At 42.9% G+C, this 18,009-nt stretch overlaps 1 protein-coding gene across 4 annotated transcripts in view; it reads right to left on the reverse strand.

Annotated features, from left to right (window-relative positions):
* Positions 1-3,622: 3,622 nt before the first annotated feature.
* The window catches only part of Dock10 (dedicator of cytokinesis 10), a 253,826-nt gene continuing 239,439 nt past the window's right edge, over positions 3,623-18,009 (reverse strand). For 2 of the 4 annotated variants that reach the window (XM_041649869.1, XM_041649868.1), the window contains exons 52-58: positions 16,777-16,923; positions 14,797-15,007; positions 13,117-13,307; positions 8,236-8,336; positions 7,907-8,045; positions 6,493-6,568; positions 3,623-4,378 (exon numbers count right to left, since the gene is read on the reverse strand). In XM_041649869.1, the coding sequence (XP_041505803.1) occupies positions 4,317-4,378; positions 6,493-6,568; positions 7,907-8,045; positions 8,236-8,336; positions 13,117-13,307; positions 14,797-15,007; positions 16,777-16,923 (927 nt within the window). In that variant the 3' untranslated portion in view covers positions 3,623-4,316. The remainder of the gene's footprint in view (positions 4,379-6,492; positions 6,569-7,906; positions 8,046-8,235; positions 8,337-13,116; positions 13,308-14,796; positions 15,008-16,776; positions 16,924-18,009) is intronic. The other 2 variants (XM_041649870.1, XM_041649866.1) reach the window with 1 other exon arrangement.

Below are 18,009 nucleotides of genomic sequence, written 5' to 3' on the forward strand. Positions count from 1 at the left end.
GGTGGCTGTAGATGTGATAATACAGCACTCAGAACAAGGGTCTGATGTGTATGCAAGAGACTTAAATAGTTGGAGATAAGGGATAGGGATCTTTCTGTTGGGAGGGGAAATGAGATGTCCTTAAGAGCTCAGAAGACAGGCTCTAGAAAGGCATAGAAAAGTGGTCAGGACATGAAAAGAGGAGGAAGGAAAGGGGCTTGTTGAATGGTCTTGAATACTTCTCGAATCTTGTAAAATGTACTTTATCATATTCTGAACTAAGTATCCTGTTGTCAATATGTGTGACATATCTTACATCGTTTTCACTGGTACATGACATAGGACCCACTTGTAAACCTAGTTAATAATAATCTGGCCGAGGATCATTTTGTCACGTTTGCTCTTACGTATTTTTATTTTCTGATGCTCATAGGAACATTAGGATAATTTTTTTGACTTTCCGGACTTTGACTAACATGAGATAATAAATCACCAGTCTGAAAATAAGGTAAAATCTATGTGCAGAACAAGATTTAGGGTTCTGAAAGCCAGTTTGCTGGTGACATGTTCTCTATCTTTTTAGGACCATGTGCCACAGAGAGACATGAGTCATTACAGAGGAAACACACCAGCTATCCCATTGACACCGACTTTTCAGTGAGTGTGAATACAGAACAGGGAAGCAATGGAAATTTGTTTCTAAGGTGACTGCTATCAAAACTGAAGGAGTGTGCTAATTTATTTAATTAATAATTAATTAATTAATTTATTGGAATCCTTCACTTTGAAATGAGAATGAAAAGAGAAGTGGCCACAGGGCGTGCTTATGCGTGAATAAAGAGACAGAGCCAGGCCTAACATTAATATATACTTATTCTGTATTAGGTGTCTGGGGTTCATTTTCGGGCTTTTTTTTTTAATCTACAGAACTGGGGGATTTCTATTAATTTTAAAAAACTGAGTTTATTTTGAGGAATTGATTTTTTTAAAAGTCAAGTTTAGGGAATTTTATTTTTATTTATTTATTTATTAAAGATTTCTGCCTCCTCCCCAATTGCTCTTCGGGCTGATGAGGGAGGGGGACTTAACTGGGGGAGGGGGAGGGAATTGAGGAATTGATTTAAGACCAATTTATGTAAAGATGAAAAAGAATACAAGTAAGATTCAGTGTCTTGGTAATTCAGAATCAGGTCATTGCTTTATGGTGCATCATCCTCTGCAAGGCTTTGGTGTAGCAAATTCCCAGGCAGCTCAGTGCATCCCTAGGCAGAGTGTAAGAATCACGTGGATCCAACACTGCACTTGAGCCCTTTCCGTGTTTATCTCAGAAGGCTTCATGAGGCTCAGAAGCATGTATCAAAAATAAACGCATCTTGCTTGGCTTGGAAGCAGGTGCTGTGCTGTCTGCGACTGGACAGACACACAGACACAAAACATTTGTCTGCCCTGAAGTCTGCTTATACATATGAGTTCCAGTTAGGACATATAAACAAGCATGATCTAATTGATACTGGCGATTAATCCCTGGTGATGACTGAGGCCAGCCAGAAAGCACATGTGGAAGACTTAACTGTCTCATTTTAAATTCACCATCTTGAGGGAAATAGGAATCCAGCATTGCCAAATGTCCTGATTTTTTTTTTGACAGCCTCCAGAAAGCTAGAATTCTATCTATGTAAATGCACCTGACATAGATGTGTTCATATATAATTTAAAAATACTATGTGGAGATAAGACACAAAGGTTGGGTTTCGTCACTCCCCTGCATATTTGATGTAGCTAGAGTGATGAAAGAAGGGAGGAGTAAGGAGCCTGAGATGGTCCGGGGCCTGTTTCGAAGCCTTTTGCGAAAGAGATCTTCACTCTTTCTCGAGTATTAAAATTTCTTTTATAAACCATGTAAGGAGCAAAACGCAGTAAAACCCTTTGCCATACTAATAATTGTGGTGCAAAGGCAGGATGGCATTAGCCTAGGTGGAGAGCATGTACTGTGCTCATTTCCTGGGAACTCCTTCTCAGATCTGGGCGGCCACCTGTTGCCAACAGTTCCTTTAGAATACGGCGGGTAGCTGGGTGGAAAGAGCAGGAGGACTCGGACCTCGTAGGCAAGGCTGAGGGTAGAAACACATGAACAACACGGTCTTCCTGGGTTTCCTCAGCAGCAATAGCTCAGGCAGTTTAACAACTTACGCGGAGGAAATTAAACATCAGACACCAAGCCACCGGGAGCCAGAATGGTACGGGATGCGACTTTTGGAGCCAGAGTTCAGCTTGACACGGGGTGGCTTTAAAGTCGTAGGCTGAATCTGAGTACAGAGAACTTAGATATGACTTGAAAAGTCAGAGTTCTCACTCAAAATATCATCTCGTCTCTTCTGGGTTCATGAAATCTAAAGCTTTCTTCCAATGCCTATCTTCTCTCCTTGCTCTCTTGTGCTGACAATGGCTAATAAGACTAGTGTAGCCAAAGGCTGATGGAGCCCAACTATGATCCCCCTCTTTGAGCCACCCAAGGCTCTGGAACAGCTGTCAGAGGCGACTGTATGCTGCTATTCACTAGCTGGCCTTCCGCAGCTGGAGGCAGGCCCATGGACTCCACTGCAGCAGAGGCCGGATGGGCATGTGGTAGTAGGCACCGAGTAAAATGTGTCAGTCACCACCAAACCTCACTGATGGTCATTCACAGTTTAAGAGAGGTGCACTGGTGAGAACAAACATAGCGCTGCAACTGTAATCCGCCTTGAGTCTCGGGGACCATAACACTCAAGACTGTTTCTCTCTGACACTATATGTACTAGGAGGCTCTGTGGGATATGTGCATGTCTGGCTCTGTGTGGTTACCTGGAGACCTGGCATGATTTTAGGTTCTTTCCTTTTTGATTGATTAAATTTATTTATTTATTTATATTGAGCTGTACATTTTTCTCTGCTCTCCTCCCTGCCTCTCGCCTCCCCTTCAACCCTCTCCCGTGGTCCCCATGCTTCCAATTTACTCAGGAGATGATTTCAGGTTCTTTCTTTGTGTACTTTGAAGAGCTATTTCAGGGAAAGGATGAGGCACAGCTACCCACTGGATTTTCAGAGTCTAACTAAATTGATTTTGATCAGAGGTTCATATTTCCCCTTTCAGTGGTTACAGCAAATCACATGTCTGTGCTAACTCCTAAAGAGGCAGCAAAGTACAGCCCTACCACAAGTTTATGAGGTACGGTAATAGAAGATGTGTGGATGGCCACCACAGTCATCAATATTCGGGTTCATATTTCCGTCAAATCATTCTAATAGCCTATACTTAGAAATCTTCAATGGGTCTAATTCATCTTGACAGGATCCTACAAGCTGAGGCTTGGGTCCCTCTTTTGGTAAAGCATTAAAAGAATAGAGTTCGGATGGTTTGATAGTCATCCAATAAACCAGTCCCAGAAGTAACTTGACCACCTCTCCCGTGTTCATGCTGACCCCTCCCTTGCTAAATAGCGGGAGGTGACCTTAAACTTGCCATCCTCCCATCTCTATCTCCTGCATGTTGGGATAGCAGATATCACTGCCGCATCTGGTTTGTTCAATGCTGAGGATTGAACCCAGGTTTTTGGGCAGGCCAGGCAAGCACTCTCCCACCCCAACTTTCAAAAGGAAATGGAGCGCAAAGTAACTGTAATTTTATTTATATTAACAACAGCAAAATACTTTTATAATTTCACATACCATTGCTTTTAAAAGCACATATATTACAAACAAAGGAACTTCACAAACTTTAAAGATTAGTATTTATCAACACTTTTTTACACATACACAAATATTTTAATATAACATTATCTGAAATGTTACTCATATAATTTTAGTACTTTCATAAGTATCAACTAAAAACATTCTTCTGAAATTTGATAAAAACCATATATTTTACAATTTTCTATTTACATGTGAAATATGCTTAAATGTTACAAAACATTCACTTTGACCTTGAAAATATGTGTACTAGGACCTGGGGTTGAACAAATTATACCCAAGAGCAAACTCAATTTGCTTTTAAGCTGCACATTCATTGGAATTGCAGGACAAATGTTCAGTGTGGTTTGATCATTACCACTCCGAGGAAACAAAGGAATCCTAGGAAATGTGCAAATTCAGAGGCTGGCAAAATTCTCAAGCTAGCGAGGCAAACAAAAATATTAACACTGTAAAAACATCAAATAAATTAAATCTATCTTTTTTCTTCCCCGAGATTAGCTGCAAAAGTTCAGAGAGTTCTCTGCGAGGTGCGCGGGATCCCCCAGGGCTCCTCTCAGACTTCAGCACTGGGTGAGATGGAGACCAGAGGCACAACCGAGGTCACCTTGCTAGTTGCACGCGTGTATGGTCGCTCCAGTCCGCGCTTTGCTGGGTCGTCCCTGCCCGTAATCTTAAAGCAAGACAGATACAACATATGCATATAAAAGATCAATTTTCATATCCTCAAACACAAAATTAAAACCCTGAACAGTGACTCATTCCCAATGGGGTGTTAGTAAGTTTGGAAAATATCCTAGTCAAAGTAGTTCTGAGGGATATTTTCTTCGAAGCCCATATGCCGGTTGCCATGGGGATGCTGAAAGCAGCTTCACTATATTCCTTGACTGTCAGATATGAATTTATAAATGTTTAAGTGGCTACAAATGTATTTGAGTAATTCCAGTGTCTCATTGTAGCTTAAAAATTTGTAATTTACATTGCTGACATTTACCCAAAGGGGATGAACTCAAACGTCTGCATTAATGGGAGTATAATAAAATCAATACGCCTAATCTGAAAATGCTATCAATATATCTAAATGATACAGTGTTCAGCTCTATCACAATGATCACATGCAATCAGTAACCCACAGCCCCACAGAAACTGCAGATGTCACCTTTGAAGTTGATCTTTGTACAAAGAGATTTGATGAGTATTTTGAATTTCTAGTTGTGATTTCTTCACTGACCTCACACACTGTCACGCTGTGCTGATTTATATGTGTGTGATATTAGTTTCTCCTCTCCTCCAGGAGCTTGTTGCACTCAGCATGGGAGGGTCACGGGCTTGCAGCACACCCTCCTGAGGGCCAGCGTTACGAGATTCTGCGCACATAATTTGGTTCTTTATGCGTTTAGTATGTGTCTGGGTCTCTAACAGCAAGACTGCGCTCACAGCTCGCTTTCTTGGCATCAGAACAGAATGGCTCTGGTCCCAGAGCTGTGTTTTAAGTTGGATACTCATGACCACAGCTGACTTCATTCTGCCTCCAGTCTCGCTCATTGGAGACCCACTCCAAAAGAGCATCTTATATTTATTCTTCATTTGCATGCTGTGTGAATTCTATTGGCCCCAGCCAAAGAAAGTTTTTATGGTTTTGGCATTTTGGCTGTTTATGAAACAGCGTGAAATTCTGGCTGCCGATTAAAGAAATGGTTACCTGCCACTACCAGCTCAAATTACTTGTTTCCCACGTCTCCATTTTACACACCAGTTCCACTCAATCTGGGGTTCTGTTTCCTCTCTTTCTTTTTAAAAAAAATGTGTGGGTGCAAGTATGTGCACGGGTGCACACATGACACAGTGCGTGTGTGAAAGCCAGAAGGCAGCCGTGGAAGTCAGGTTCTACCATTTGGGCCCCAGAGGCAGACTTGGGGGCAAGACACCTCCTCACCCAGTGAGCCATCCCACTGGCCTCTACTTAGTTTCTTCTTGAGGAAGACTCACTTATCTTACCCTGGTCTGAAGCTCACTGTGTAGCTGATGATAATACTGAACTACTCTGGTCCTCGCAGTTGAGATTTTGGGTGTGTGTTATGTTCATGGCCCAATTTTCTCTTATATTGAGGGTTTTCCCTTAATGAATTTTTTTTAAGCTAAGACTTTTCTTGGCCCCATAGGGGTGCATATGGTGTAATTAATTTTGTGTTTCTATTTCTAAGTCAGTTAATTCTAATTGCTTCTGATTTTCAAAGCTCAGCTGGTAAGTTCTCTCACCACTTAATATCCGTGGACCTGCTTCTGGAGGATACTCGTTCACACTCAGACAAAGGAAGATAGTCCTGCATCTCGTCACCTGAGTAACCAGGCCCTGTTATAAGCTAGGAACCAGCAGAAAGGCCACCTTTCCCTCCAACAGATTTATTTCTTTTACTGACTAATGAGCGGTGAGGCCCACAGGTTTTACTCTTTGATCAGTTTCCAGGAAGCAGAGAGCCAATGTTTACTTCTTTTGTTACAGGCTTCCTTTACAAAAAAAAATTATTTTTCTCTCCTTTTCACCAACTGGTCTTTGTAATTTTTTTTCATATTTTCAAGTATCATGAGAACCCTTCAGTTTTAGAAGGTAAAGGAGCATGGGCTTTTTACTTTCAAAGCCAAGCTGTTAATATGCCATGTCTTAGAGTGGCAATGAGGACTTAGAGAAGCTGAGCCACAGAAGCTGATGGGGCGAAGGACTGGTGAGGGGAGGTGGGTGGACAGAAGGCTGCAGGACAGGAGAGATGTACGGCGAGAAGAACATACCACTTTTGCTCACAGTACTGAGAGAAATGCTAGACACAGAGGAGCAGAAGCTGTAGAGACACGGACCTCGACAGAGCTGCCGGAAAAAAAAAAGAGAGAAACATTTCTGCCAGATGTTTCAAGGCTAGGTGTGATTTACAGTGAGAGGAAAGTATGGCTTCACCGTGGTTACCTACTTTGACATGCATTCTCTTCATTTTAATCCCAGATTTAGTAACGCCTCTCCTATGGGCTCAAGCTCCCTCTGGAGTATTTAACCACCATCACCCCTCAGAAATCTCAAACTGACATGATCTCTGTTGGGATTCTATCTATGGAGATTCATTCTTTCTGTCATAAGCCAACCTACCATTTTGTCTCCTTAAGCTACTGTGGAGGCGAAAAGGGCCAGTAATGAAGCCAGGAAAGAAAGACTGTATGCTACAAGCAATTAAAATCACAGTTCCAGTCTTTGACCTGCTCTGTGGTAATGATTATTACCACTTTAGATCATTAGGGAGAGGGGAGGGACCGGATATGAAACCAGCAGTAACATAGTACTGGGAAGGCTACAGGAGGCGAGGTACCCAAGTAGAGTGTGAAGGAAGATGACGTTGCAAAGCAGGCTAGGTAGGGTCGCTTGACTTACAACTGAGTTCTTTTAGTTATTCCAAAATACTGATGTTATTGAATGTTCACAGTTCATGCAAGACATGCAGAATGTGGTGAATACATACCCAGGATGATTAATGACTTGATCATGGAGTAGAATTTTATATATATGTGTATATATACATATATATTACACATATCTTTTTCTCCTAATTGTGAACCTCTGCTTCTGCCAAGGAAGTCTTGAGGTAAAAGGCCCATGAGAAATTCTGAGGTTCTCTCTGAGTACTGTGCAAATCTCCTTCTGGCAAAATGTGAAATGTCTTCCCATGTCCTAGGTATTGTGACATCCTCACAATACCTGTTGGCAGCAGGCCAAAATGGGGATTCCTACCTTGTGTTTCTCAGTGTCTGAAAAGACCCAAATATTCTAGAGTCAACAGACTGTATGGCTTGGGTAAATACCTCTAGAATTGTGGAGAGCATTTCAGTTCTCCTATTCTTTCTTCTGTAAGTGTTTCTGTACTTTGAGATAAGAACTGTTTGTACACGGGGGAGAAAACAACTCAGCATCATAGTGTTGAGGTACAGAATAGTGACTTTTGGGAAGTGGAAAAAGACAAGATCTCCTGAGTAAATTGGGAGCATGGGGACCTTAGGAGAGAGTTGAAGGGGAGGGGAGAGACAGAGAGGGGAGCAGAAAAAAATGTAGAGCTCAATAAAAATCAATTAAAAAAAGAATAGTGACTTTTGCAGTAAGGAAAGAGTCTCCAGTTCCTCTAGTAATGGCCAGGGACTGTGGGTCACACCAAGGGATGCTCACCTGCTCATTCATGATGGCCGACAGTTCACTGAGCATGTCCTTATAATGGGACCTCAGTTCTTCCTGGTACTCCAGCTGGTCCTCCTTGATGAGACGCTCATTCACATCCAGAGCCTGCCCACACGCATCTGCGAATTGCCTTTAATGACAGCATCGGGCAAATTAAAAACCGGTTACGGGAAGAGGTATTCAGTTCAGGTACTTGGGTCCAAAGCTGGGCTATGGATACTCTGTCACCTTGAAGAGGGTTAATCGTGCGGCTTTCCTAGGGGTTTCGTGCCTCTCTGTGTGAGGTAGTTAGAAGAACATTTCAACAAAGCGAACCTTACCTGAATATTTCCTTCAATAGCTTTACTTGGTTGTCAGGGTATTTCTTCGCATTCGTCTCTTCAAGAAAAGCTCGGGCATAAGCCATTGGCCCAGCATTGACCTGTGGGGAGAAGAGAGTAGGCTGAGGCTGACTCCTCCTCTCTCTGGAGTTTTCTCCATGGTAAGGGAGGTCCAGTCCTCTGACCAATCACATGGAACCCTGGCACTGTCCCACCACACTGTGATCCACCACTTTCTATACTCGCTGTACCTGCTGTTGTTTTAGGGGTCAGCAGCCACACTGGAATTGGCCTTCCTTGTTACCCTTGCCAAAATCAGTCATGTGTCACCCTACAATGTGACAGCTTCCTCTGAGCAGAGAGCTCCAGGGACACAGCTTCTGTGAGCTGTCAGTAGTGTTGGGGGCATTCAGTGATGCAGCCATGTAAGAGTCAACCCAGCTTCTCTGAGTAACTCCTTAGCCACACTCCAGTAGGCAATCCAAAGACACATCCTGGTTCACTAGGCTGGACTTTGCTCTGATCGCCACTAGCTTTGCCAATGGTTCCCTGTCTGGGATGAGCAGATGTTTGTGCATTGCCTCCCCAGGAAGAGGCACACAACACGGCTCCTCTTGCCACTTGCTATCTTCACATACTGCGTGAGCGCCCTTTCTATAACAACTTTGAAAAAAAGAAACTCCTTCATTGCAAACCCTTCCACTGAAGCTAAATTTAGTGTTTGTGACATCCAGTGTTTGAGGTGCCCATTCGTTTTCTTTTCTATTGGCATGAAAATAAACACATAGTTGTGATGAAAAGACATTCCACAGAGGTAGCGGTGTTCCTCTGTACTCTACTTGAAAGCCTTGCTAAGGTCTGGGCCAAGGAAGCATCCATCAGAGTTGCTGAATGAATGCACAACCAAGCTGTTTGCTTTTTAGTTGTTGTTGTTTTGCAGTTCTGGAGGCTGAGTCTGGAACCTTGCATATGATATACAAAAGCATGCGTGTGCATGCATGTGTGTGTGCACGCGCAACAAACACATATATCTGCTCTACCACTGAGATACACCCCCAGACCTGCAATACCAGCTTCTGTTCCCTGTTCCCACTCAGGCACAAACACTATGCTCGTGAAGAAGCTCATTTCTCTTCATGCATACAAACCTGTTAGTGTGGCTATGGTGTTTGGAAAGTGCGATGGTTAGTTTTAATTTTTCAACCAGATGTGGCCTAGAATAATCGGGGAAAGAGTCTCAATGAAGGGATCGCCTCCATTGGGTTGGCTGTGTGCGTGTCTGTCAGAGATTGCCTTCCACGAGTTAATTCACGTGGGAAGACTCAGTCTACAGGTGGCAGCTTGATTCCCTAGGCAGGGGTTCCTGACATGTGTGACGGTGGAGAAATCAAGCCCAGTAAGTGTGCAAGCGTGCAAGTGAGCAGAAGTCAGCAAGTGTGAACTCGGTTCTCTCTGCTCTTGACTGTAGAAGGGATGTGCCTTCGCCATGACTTTTCACAATGGTAGACTATTATCAGGATTGTAACCTGGGCTATTGTGCAGCAGCAGAAATAAAACGGTAACAGGATGGGAGCGAATGCTGCACCAGAGTCAGGTGGGTGCCACAGTGCAGGGGGCACAGCCATTGGTGCTACATCCCCTCTGGCTCTCCGAGCCCATCCTCCACTCAGCTTTGTGCCCAGGCCTGCTGACCTCTCTTGACTTCATGCTGAGTAAGCACGTATCTATTTTAGTCTTTTGGAGTCAGCCAGCAGGGACACAGACAAGACTTGAGCATATCATGATGAGCAGCAGTGATTTTTTTTTTTCTTCTGTTACAGATTCAACAGATCAAAAAGCAGGGAAAGACATTGCTACTGGTCTGGTTTTGTTTAAGACTTCATATTTCTGTCTTCTTTCTCTTTAAATATTTTTTTTGTTTTTGTTTTTAAGAGTGCAATGGTTTTTATTTGCTGAAAAAGTCCAATTTTAGTTTTTCTTTAAAGCATACAAAGGCCATCTAATCTTCAGACTCTGAGCCATCTTCATCCTGACTAATCTGGAAATAGCGAAGTTCGTAGAACTCCTTGTCAGATGCAACCACAAAAATACCTTAAGAAGAATAATCTCTTTAAATATTTTAAATGTCTTGTTTTTTGACATATTTATTAGATTTATTGATTCTCTCTCTCTCTCTCTCTCTCTCTGTCTCTCTCTCTCTCTCTCTCTCTCTCTCTCTCTCTCTCTCTCTAAGTTCCACAATGCATACATGGAGGTCAGAGGACAATTTGTGGGAGTCAGTTATCTTTAACTCTGTAGGTTCCAGAGATCTAACTCAGGTCTTCCATCTTGGCAGCAAATGCCTTTATTAACTGAACTATTTTGAAGTTCCTCTTTTTTTTCCATTTCTCCCCGCCCCCTGCCCATGCATGTTTGAATGTGTGTCTCTGCACAGGAAGAGATCAGAGGAAACATAAGGTGCCCCACCCTCTCATTCTCTGCCTTACTCCCTTCAGAAGGGTCTCTCACTAAGCCTGGATCTAGGCTGCTAACTAGCAAGCTCCAGAATCCCCACCCCCAATCTCCATCTCCTACCCCTATCTCTGGGGTTACAGGTGTGCATATAGTCACACCAAGATGTTTTTTTTTTGATTCTGGATATTTGAATGCAGATCCTCAAGCTTGCACATTTCCCTTACTTATTGGGCCATCTTCCCAGCTCTGAGACATTAATACTTTGCTCAATGTGGGCTTTTCAAATTAATTTTCACTTTTAAAAATAGCACTTTAAGATAATATTTTATGTTAATTACTAATTAAACTTTATGCCTATGATGAGAGCCTTACTGTGCCCTCCTCTGCCCGGTGTGGGACAGGTTGGAATACAATCTTAACATCCTCCTCGGAGTACCCCAAGAGAGGCCATGCCTGTCCCTTTCTGGTGGACCCTTCCCTTATTTTGTCTCGACCAAGCCTCCTACACTAGCTTCTTTAGTTTTAAGGGTATATGTTCAGCAGGGTGTGACTCCCAGCTATACAGGCCCCTTCTTCAGGGGCTCCCACCCTTCTGTAAACTCTACTTTATTCTCCCCATCTGCTTCATGTCACCGTGCTCAGCCCGTAAGCACTAATGCTTTTGTGAACCACTAAACATTCTTCATTCTTAAAAAAAATTATTTTAGAACAGATAACTTTAATTACAACAGTTATGTATGGAGTGCAATATTTATAAATTGGTTAATTCATTTGTTAAGGTATATGATATGGGAGGATTAGGGAGAAGAAACTTTCCATTATCCAAACTTAGCTGTTTCTATGGATGTTTTAGATTTTTCTGATGGTTTCATACATTTATATAATGAATTTTAGGCATTTTCACATACCCCACCCCATCTCATCTATCTTCCTCTTCCACTTGAATTTTCTTCTTGAGAGTACCCCCTGCTTCTATTATTATTATTATTAAAATTGATTCATTTATTTCACATCTGATCGCCATTCCCCTCTCTCCTTTCTTACCATTCTCTCCTCATTACCTCCCCTTGCCTCCCAATCCACTCTTGTGCCTGTTCAGAAAGGGACAGTCCTCCCATAGATGTCAACAAAGCAGGGCATATCAGGTTGAAGAAGGACTAAGCTCCTAGCCTTGTATTAAGGCTGGGTGGGCAACCTAGTAGGAGGAATAGGTCCCAATGACTGAGAGATACTTAAAGAAATTGTTCAACATCTTTAGCCATCAGGGAAATACAAATAAAAGTGACTCTGAGATTCCATCTTACACCAGTCAGAATGACTCAGATCAAAAACACTAATGACAGTTTTTGTTGGAGAGGATGTGGAGCAAGGGAAACACTCCTCCACTGCTGGTGGGAGAGCAAACTTGAACAGCTACTTTGGAAATAAAGATAAAATTTTCCCAGAAAATTAGGAATTAATCTACCTTAAGACCCAGATCTACACTTGGACATCTAACCAAAGAATGCTCAATCGCACCACAAGGACACTTGCTCAATTATGTTCACAGCAGCGTTATTCATAATAGCCAGAACCTAAAAACAACCTAGATGCCTCAATCGAAGAAGAGATAAAGAAAATGTGGTACATTTACAGAATGGAGTATTACTCCTGCTTCATTTTTAAAATTTGAATTTTTATTCTCTGAGAATTTTATATATAAGTACACTGCACTGTCATCACGTCCACTCCCAACCTACAGAGTCTCCCCTGCCCCTCTGAAATTAATGATCTCTTCTGTATTATCATTGTTTTGTGCACACTCATCCCCACGCAAACAACCTCCTGAACCCGATTAGTGTTGCCCATATGTACATGGGTTTGGGGCTCATGACTGCCTTTAGCTCTTCAGCTAGAAGTGGGGCCTTATGAATTTTTGCCCCATCCTTGCAGGCTATCTGGTTTTAAAGGTACAGAAAAGAAAAGCCTTAGGTAGTTCCTGTTGTCAACTGACAGAACCCGGAACCACCCAAGAGATAAATTTCTGGGTATGTCTGTGAGGTATTTTCAAGATGAACTGAACTGGAATGGGGAGACTTACCTTAAATGTATGGGACAATATTTCGTGGCTGCATAGAAATGATTTTTATATCAGCATTCTTTTGTTCCCCCTAACTGTGGGTGCATTGTGGCCAGCCACTTCATGTTCCTGCCATCTTACTGACTGTACCCACAAACTATGACCGAGACAGCCACCCCCACCCCTTAAGTTGTTTAACCTTAGGTATTTGGAGGTATTTGTTTACAACGGTGGGGAAAGTAACTAATATGGATAGGCCACAAACAGCCTGAATGTTTCTTATATACTTAAAAAAATTCCTGGAGCATTTTATAGCAAGTTTCACTGGAACTTGTGAGTCTTTGCTCTGGGCATTGCTTTGCACTGACCTTCACGCTGACACTGCCTTGCAGTTTGAGCTGTAGTCTGATCATGTCCACCTCATCTGTAGTGCACAGCTGATTAAGTTCAGAGACCTTTTTGGACATCTCATCAATCGCGACTTCAATGGGATTCAGTTCTGTACTCGATTGGCTGATGACCTGGATCCGCTTCTTCACGTAGGGAAACAAGTGGCTGGCTGCATGGAAGCCACACAAAGATTTATAAAGGGTCCAAGAAAAGTCCCAGGTTCCCATGAGGGTCTTCAGGATTTTGTATTGTCTCCAGCTACTTCTGGTGTCCCTTCCCACCCTCACAAGCTCACCCCAACCTTCTCAGGGCTGTACTAAGACTGCCAGAGCAGCCAAACCCTGAAAGGATTGCAGTCGGCTCTGAAACTTGCCACCCCCATAATGAGATCCACGCAGAGCTCCAGTAATGGCTTTCCACTATAGAGAAGAGCGAACAGGAGCTTGGCTCTCGGTGTGTTTACCACTAACCACTCAGTCAGCTTCCTGAAAGTGAATGAATGCTTGTCATAGTTTAGAAGTCAGGACGATTCTTGGTGGTTCAGTTCAAAACTGGGGTCTCTCAAGGTAGTTGGGTGTCTTCCTCCAAAGGAATTCTTTCTGTGGGCTTTAGCATCCTAGACCTATCAATGCCCCTACATTAAAAAATTAATTTGTTTTTTAATGTTGTCTTTCTTGGAAATTCTTTTTTACTTTGTCTTTGTTCTACCCCAATGTTAGCACCATGGGAGCTTGGTTGTATCTCATTTAGTTGAATTGCCAGGATCCTGGGGAGATCCAACATCAAGTAAGCACACAGTGTCTGTTAACAAAGGAGAGGTGACTACTTCACAGGACTGATACAGAGAGCATAAAACGAGGTGTTCAAGTCCAACCTTATTCTAGAGAAGAGCTGGAATCTTACAGAGGGGAGAGTTTTGCCCTCAAGCCTAACATGCTAATAGCCGCTAACTCAGAAGCAGGTAAGGGTGGATTCGGGGAGAGGAAGGGAGCATTTGGTGTCCATGTCTTTATCATGGTGTGACACCATGACACTTGTGAATATTCCCACTCAAGGGAAAGGATTTCATTGGCAGTGTCTCTCCAAGGCTCCAAGGCCCCATTTTTTTTTTTAAATTTTGTTGTCATTTTGAGGTGCAATCCGACTATGTAGCCCAGGTTGGCTCTGAGCTTTGGCTCCTCCCCACTACTGGAATCAGAGTTGCTCACAACCACAGCTGGCTATGGAGTTTCCTTTTAGCAGAACCTAAGGAGGGGCAAAACTCCTGATCCCCCAAACAGCTCTAGGTCAATGCATTTCGGGAACTTGCCTGCAGGGTTGAAGTCACCACATAGGTATGGACTTGCATGCAGTCTTCCTTGTTTTTGAGACAGGGCCTTTGATGAGATGGGGGGGGGTGTGGGGGCTCTCTGATCAGGCTAAGCTGACTGGCCAGGAAGCCCTAGGGATCCACCTGTCTCTGCCTGCCCAGTGTTGGGATTACCAATACATGCCTGCATGCTTGGATTTTGTGGTGGGCTCTAGAAAGGAACTCATGTTTTTATGGTTATACAACAAACATTTCATTAACTGTGCTGTCTTGCTGACCCCTGCTGCCACACTTGATTTAGGTAATCTAGCCTTGGCCCGAGGTGGGGAAGGTTTCATCCCGCACTTACTGGTCAAGACCGTCCTCCGTTTGCACTGCTCGGCCACTCCACCATGCTTCTTTCCTGACAGAGTGAAGGGTGTCTCGAAGACAAAGCGGTTGATGTTGTGATGCATTTCGAAATCCGTCCTCCGGTCGTCTATTTCCTTTTCTTCAAAGAATGGCGTCACATAGGTCACCTGAATATAGGCATACTTGGGGTCCAGGTCCTTGGGGTTTACCTGTGTAAACAGTAAGGGTACCACAAGAGTGGTGAGCTGCAGGTGATTTATGAGTTCCCTTGCTGCCTCCTGGTGGATAAAAAGCATTCTGTGCTCTGTAGACCACAGAAGACTGGATGACTGACAGCGGGTAAGAAGCCTGGCTCTTGTTAGCAACAGGACTTAGAGCTGGTTCACCAAGCTGGAGCCAGATCGCCTTGTGGATCTTTTCAACACAGATTCCTGGGTAGGGCACCATTTAAACTTTTATTCTCTATCCCTTCTGTAACGAGTCACCCTGTGCAAAGTGAAAGTTTCTTGGAAGCAGAAACACCTCTCTTTGTTCCTTTGTGGCGTCGCCATGTCCGTAGACTGGTACCATTGGCTTTGGACTGGCAATGTGGAAGAAGGCTCCTTGTCTCCCTTAGCAGACTACCTGACTGCCTGTTAAATGACTGCAACTTTTTGTATTTTCATTGCTCTTGTGTGTGTTGCATATGTGCTTTATTCATGAGCGTTGGTGCATGTGTATGGGTGTGCATGCATGTGTGGAGGCCTGGAATCATCACCTTTAGCTCTTTCATCTTATCCATTGAGGCAGGATGTCTCAGTAAAACTAGTCTTGCATTTCAGTTCACTCTAGGGAATTCTAGGCATCTGCCCTTGGAGGCAGGGATTGCAGGTGGGCCACCATGCCCAGCTGGCATTTACATGGGTTTCTGAGGATTTGAACTCAGGTTCTCATGTTTGAGTGGTACTTGCTTTAATTAGCTTTACTGAAGAGCCACTTCCCCAGCCCCACGTTTTTGTATTTGCCATATCTCAAATCCTTATCAGCAATAATCCATTCTACCCAACTTCTTTGGCAAGCTGCTTTGGTTCCTAGGCTTATTAATAGGAAGGAAACAGGCTGGACAGCTCAGGAAAATCTGAGGAAACTTCTCTGGCTCCCCTTTGGGCTTAGGAAGGATGTTTCTCGAAGACATCTTGAATTTTAAACCTGTTTTTAATCTTCTTCATATTTCTATCCTTCCACTTCTTACCCAATTCTAGAAATTTCAGGAAACTTTTGAATATGGCTAAAGAATGGTAATACATGAACAAGTTGGGAGTAGTTTAATGAGAAGATACATTGCTTCCTGCAGGCAAGAAGAGGTTCTTTGGATTCTCTCAACTCATACCACGTGATTCTCTTAGGTGTGACTCTCTTAGACGGGACAGCTCTCGCAGAATGGTGTGGCTTGCAAAGACCTCCTGGACCGGGTAAACAAATATGTCCTACTTGGTTTTCCTCCAGCTCTGCTTCTGAGCACAGCCACTTTAACATTTTAGCAGCTATCCAAGTGCTATCCAAGACATGGAAGCAGAAATGCAAAAGCAGGAGACGTGCTAAATTAAAGTACTCAGTTGAAAAAATGTCTAACAGTGCCGGAGAGTTGGCCCCGTGGTTAAGAGTGCTTACTGCTCCTGCAGAGGCCCTGGAATTGTTAGCAGCACCCCCATGGTAGCTCTTATAACCACTTTGAACTTCAGTCCAGAGGACCCAGCGCCCTCTCTGGGCATCTGTGAGCACTTGCACAAACATAGTGTTCATAAATTCAGGTAGATACAGGCACATAAAAACAAACAAACAAACAAACAAACACACCTCCCTCTACCTCACTGGCCAGCCAATAGGCAAAATGTCTAATACTTTGGGTGGTTCATTTTGCATGATCAGCTAGGAAATTAAAACACTCACTAGAAGATAAGAAGGATCAAGTCAAGTCCCATCGCACACTGTTCCCTACCTTATTGGAGTCCTGGATTATCTTCACATTGTCTGCTCCGAATTTGTCTGCATAGAGCTTGAGGAGTCTTTGGGAAATCTCCGAGAGACCTGTCAACTTAGGCTCTTTATAGATATACTCTTTGCCCTCTTCTTCCTCGAAGAATCCCTAGGGGAGATACACAGCGAACCACCTGCTTTACTAGAGAACTCTAGTGTCGAATCATAGCAAGACAAAAAGCCATATGCTTAAAAAAAGGGTTCAGTTTTTCAGGTGTCTGAAGCCATTAATTAGGAGCCTATGAAGTTCAAATCAGAAAAGAAGATGCAAAGAAAATAGAATACTGTTTCATAAACCATAAATAAACAGACACTCTCCAGTAAGACAAAGGAATGTCAGAGTAGATCCTATACATATCTTCTCTTGTAGAAATCAGGAAGTATTTGCTTGCATATAAATTGGAGGAAGAATGCCCTCTTGTGGTAGTCTTAAGTAGAACACAAAATTTTAAGTAATGTTTGGTATTTTTTTTAGAAGCACATTCATTATCATTTTAAGTGAAGTCTTCTATGAATCTTTAAAAACAGCACAGGCGACAGCACATGGCATGCATGTTCCCACTTCATCTAGGGTGAAGACCTGTGACACTTTATTGTTATAGTGACAGAAATTGCCCATGATGAGCTCCAGTGACAGCTATTTTAAAAAGTCCACATCAATTTTTCTTCAAAGACTTTAAGGTACAAGCTAGCCATATGTAACTTAATCACCAATCACCCAGTTTTTAAATTCTTGAAAGGCTGGACTTTACAGGACTAAAAATAACACCCAGGCCATCATTTTTATTCCATCAGATCCCAGTAGGTTTTAGCCTTCATAAATCTGTCTGGTTTGAAGCCAGGGAAAAAGAAGATCTTATTATCTGCAGATAACTAAGTGAGAAATTCCTTCTAATTCATTCTCTTTGAAGAGACAGGAGCATGTCTCCTCCTGACCCTGTGGAATAGGTGTGGGCTCAGAATACCAGATGAGCTCAGCGAGAAGAACCCACATGATCTGTTTCTTCCGATTGCAGAGTTTGTCTACAAAGAAATAGATTTTGAAGTTTGTAAAACTACCGAGTCCAACAAGAGATAACATTATTTAAAAAACAAAACAAAATAAAAAAAAAACCCAAAAACTTGTTTTGAGGGATGGGGGAGATGGCTCCGTGGTTATGCATTTGGCAGCATGTGTAAAGACTGGGATTTCAAT

Source organism: Microtus oregoni, unplaced genomic scaffold (genome assembly GCF_018167655.1).
Source record: "Microtus oregoni isolate MIOR12 unplaced genomic scaffold, Mior012 000004F_ref0000308, whole genome shotgun sequence".
NCBI lineage: Eukaryota > Metazoa > Chordata > Mammalia > Rodentia > Cricetidae > Microtus > Microtus oregoni.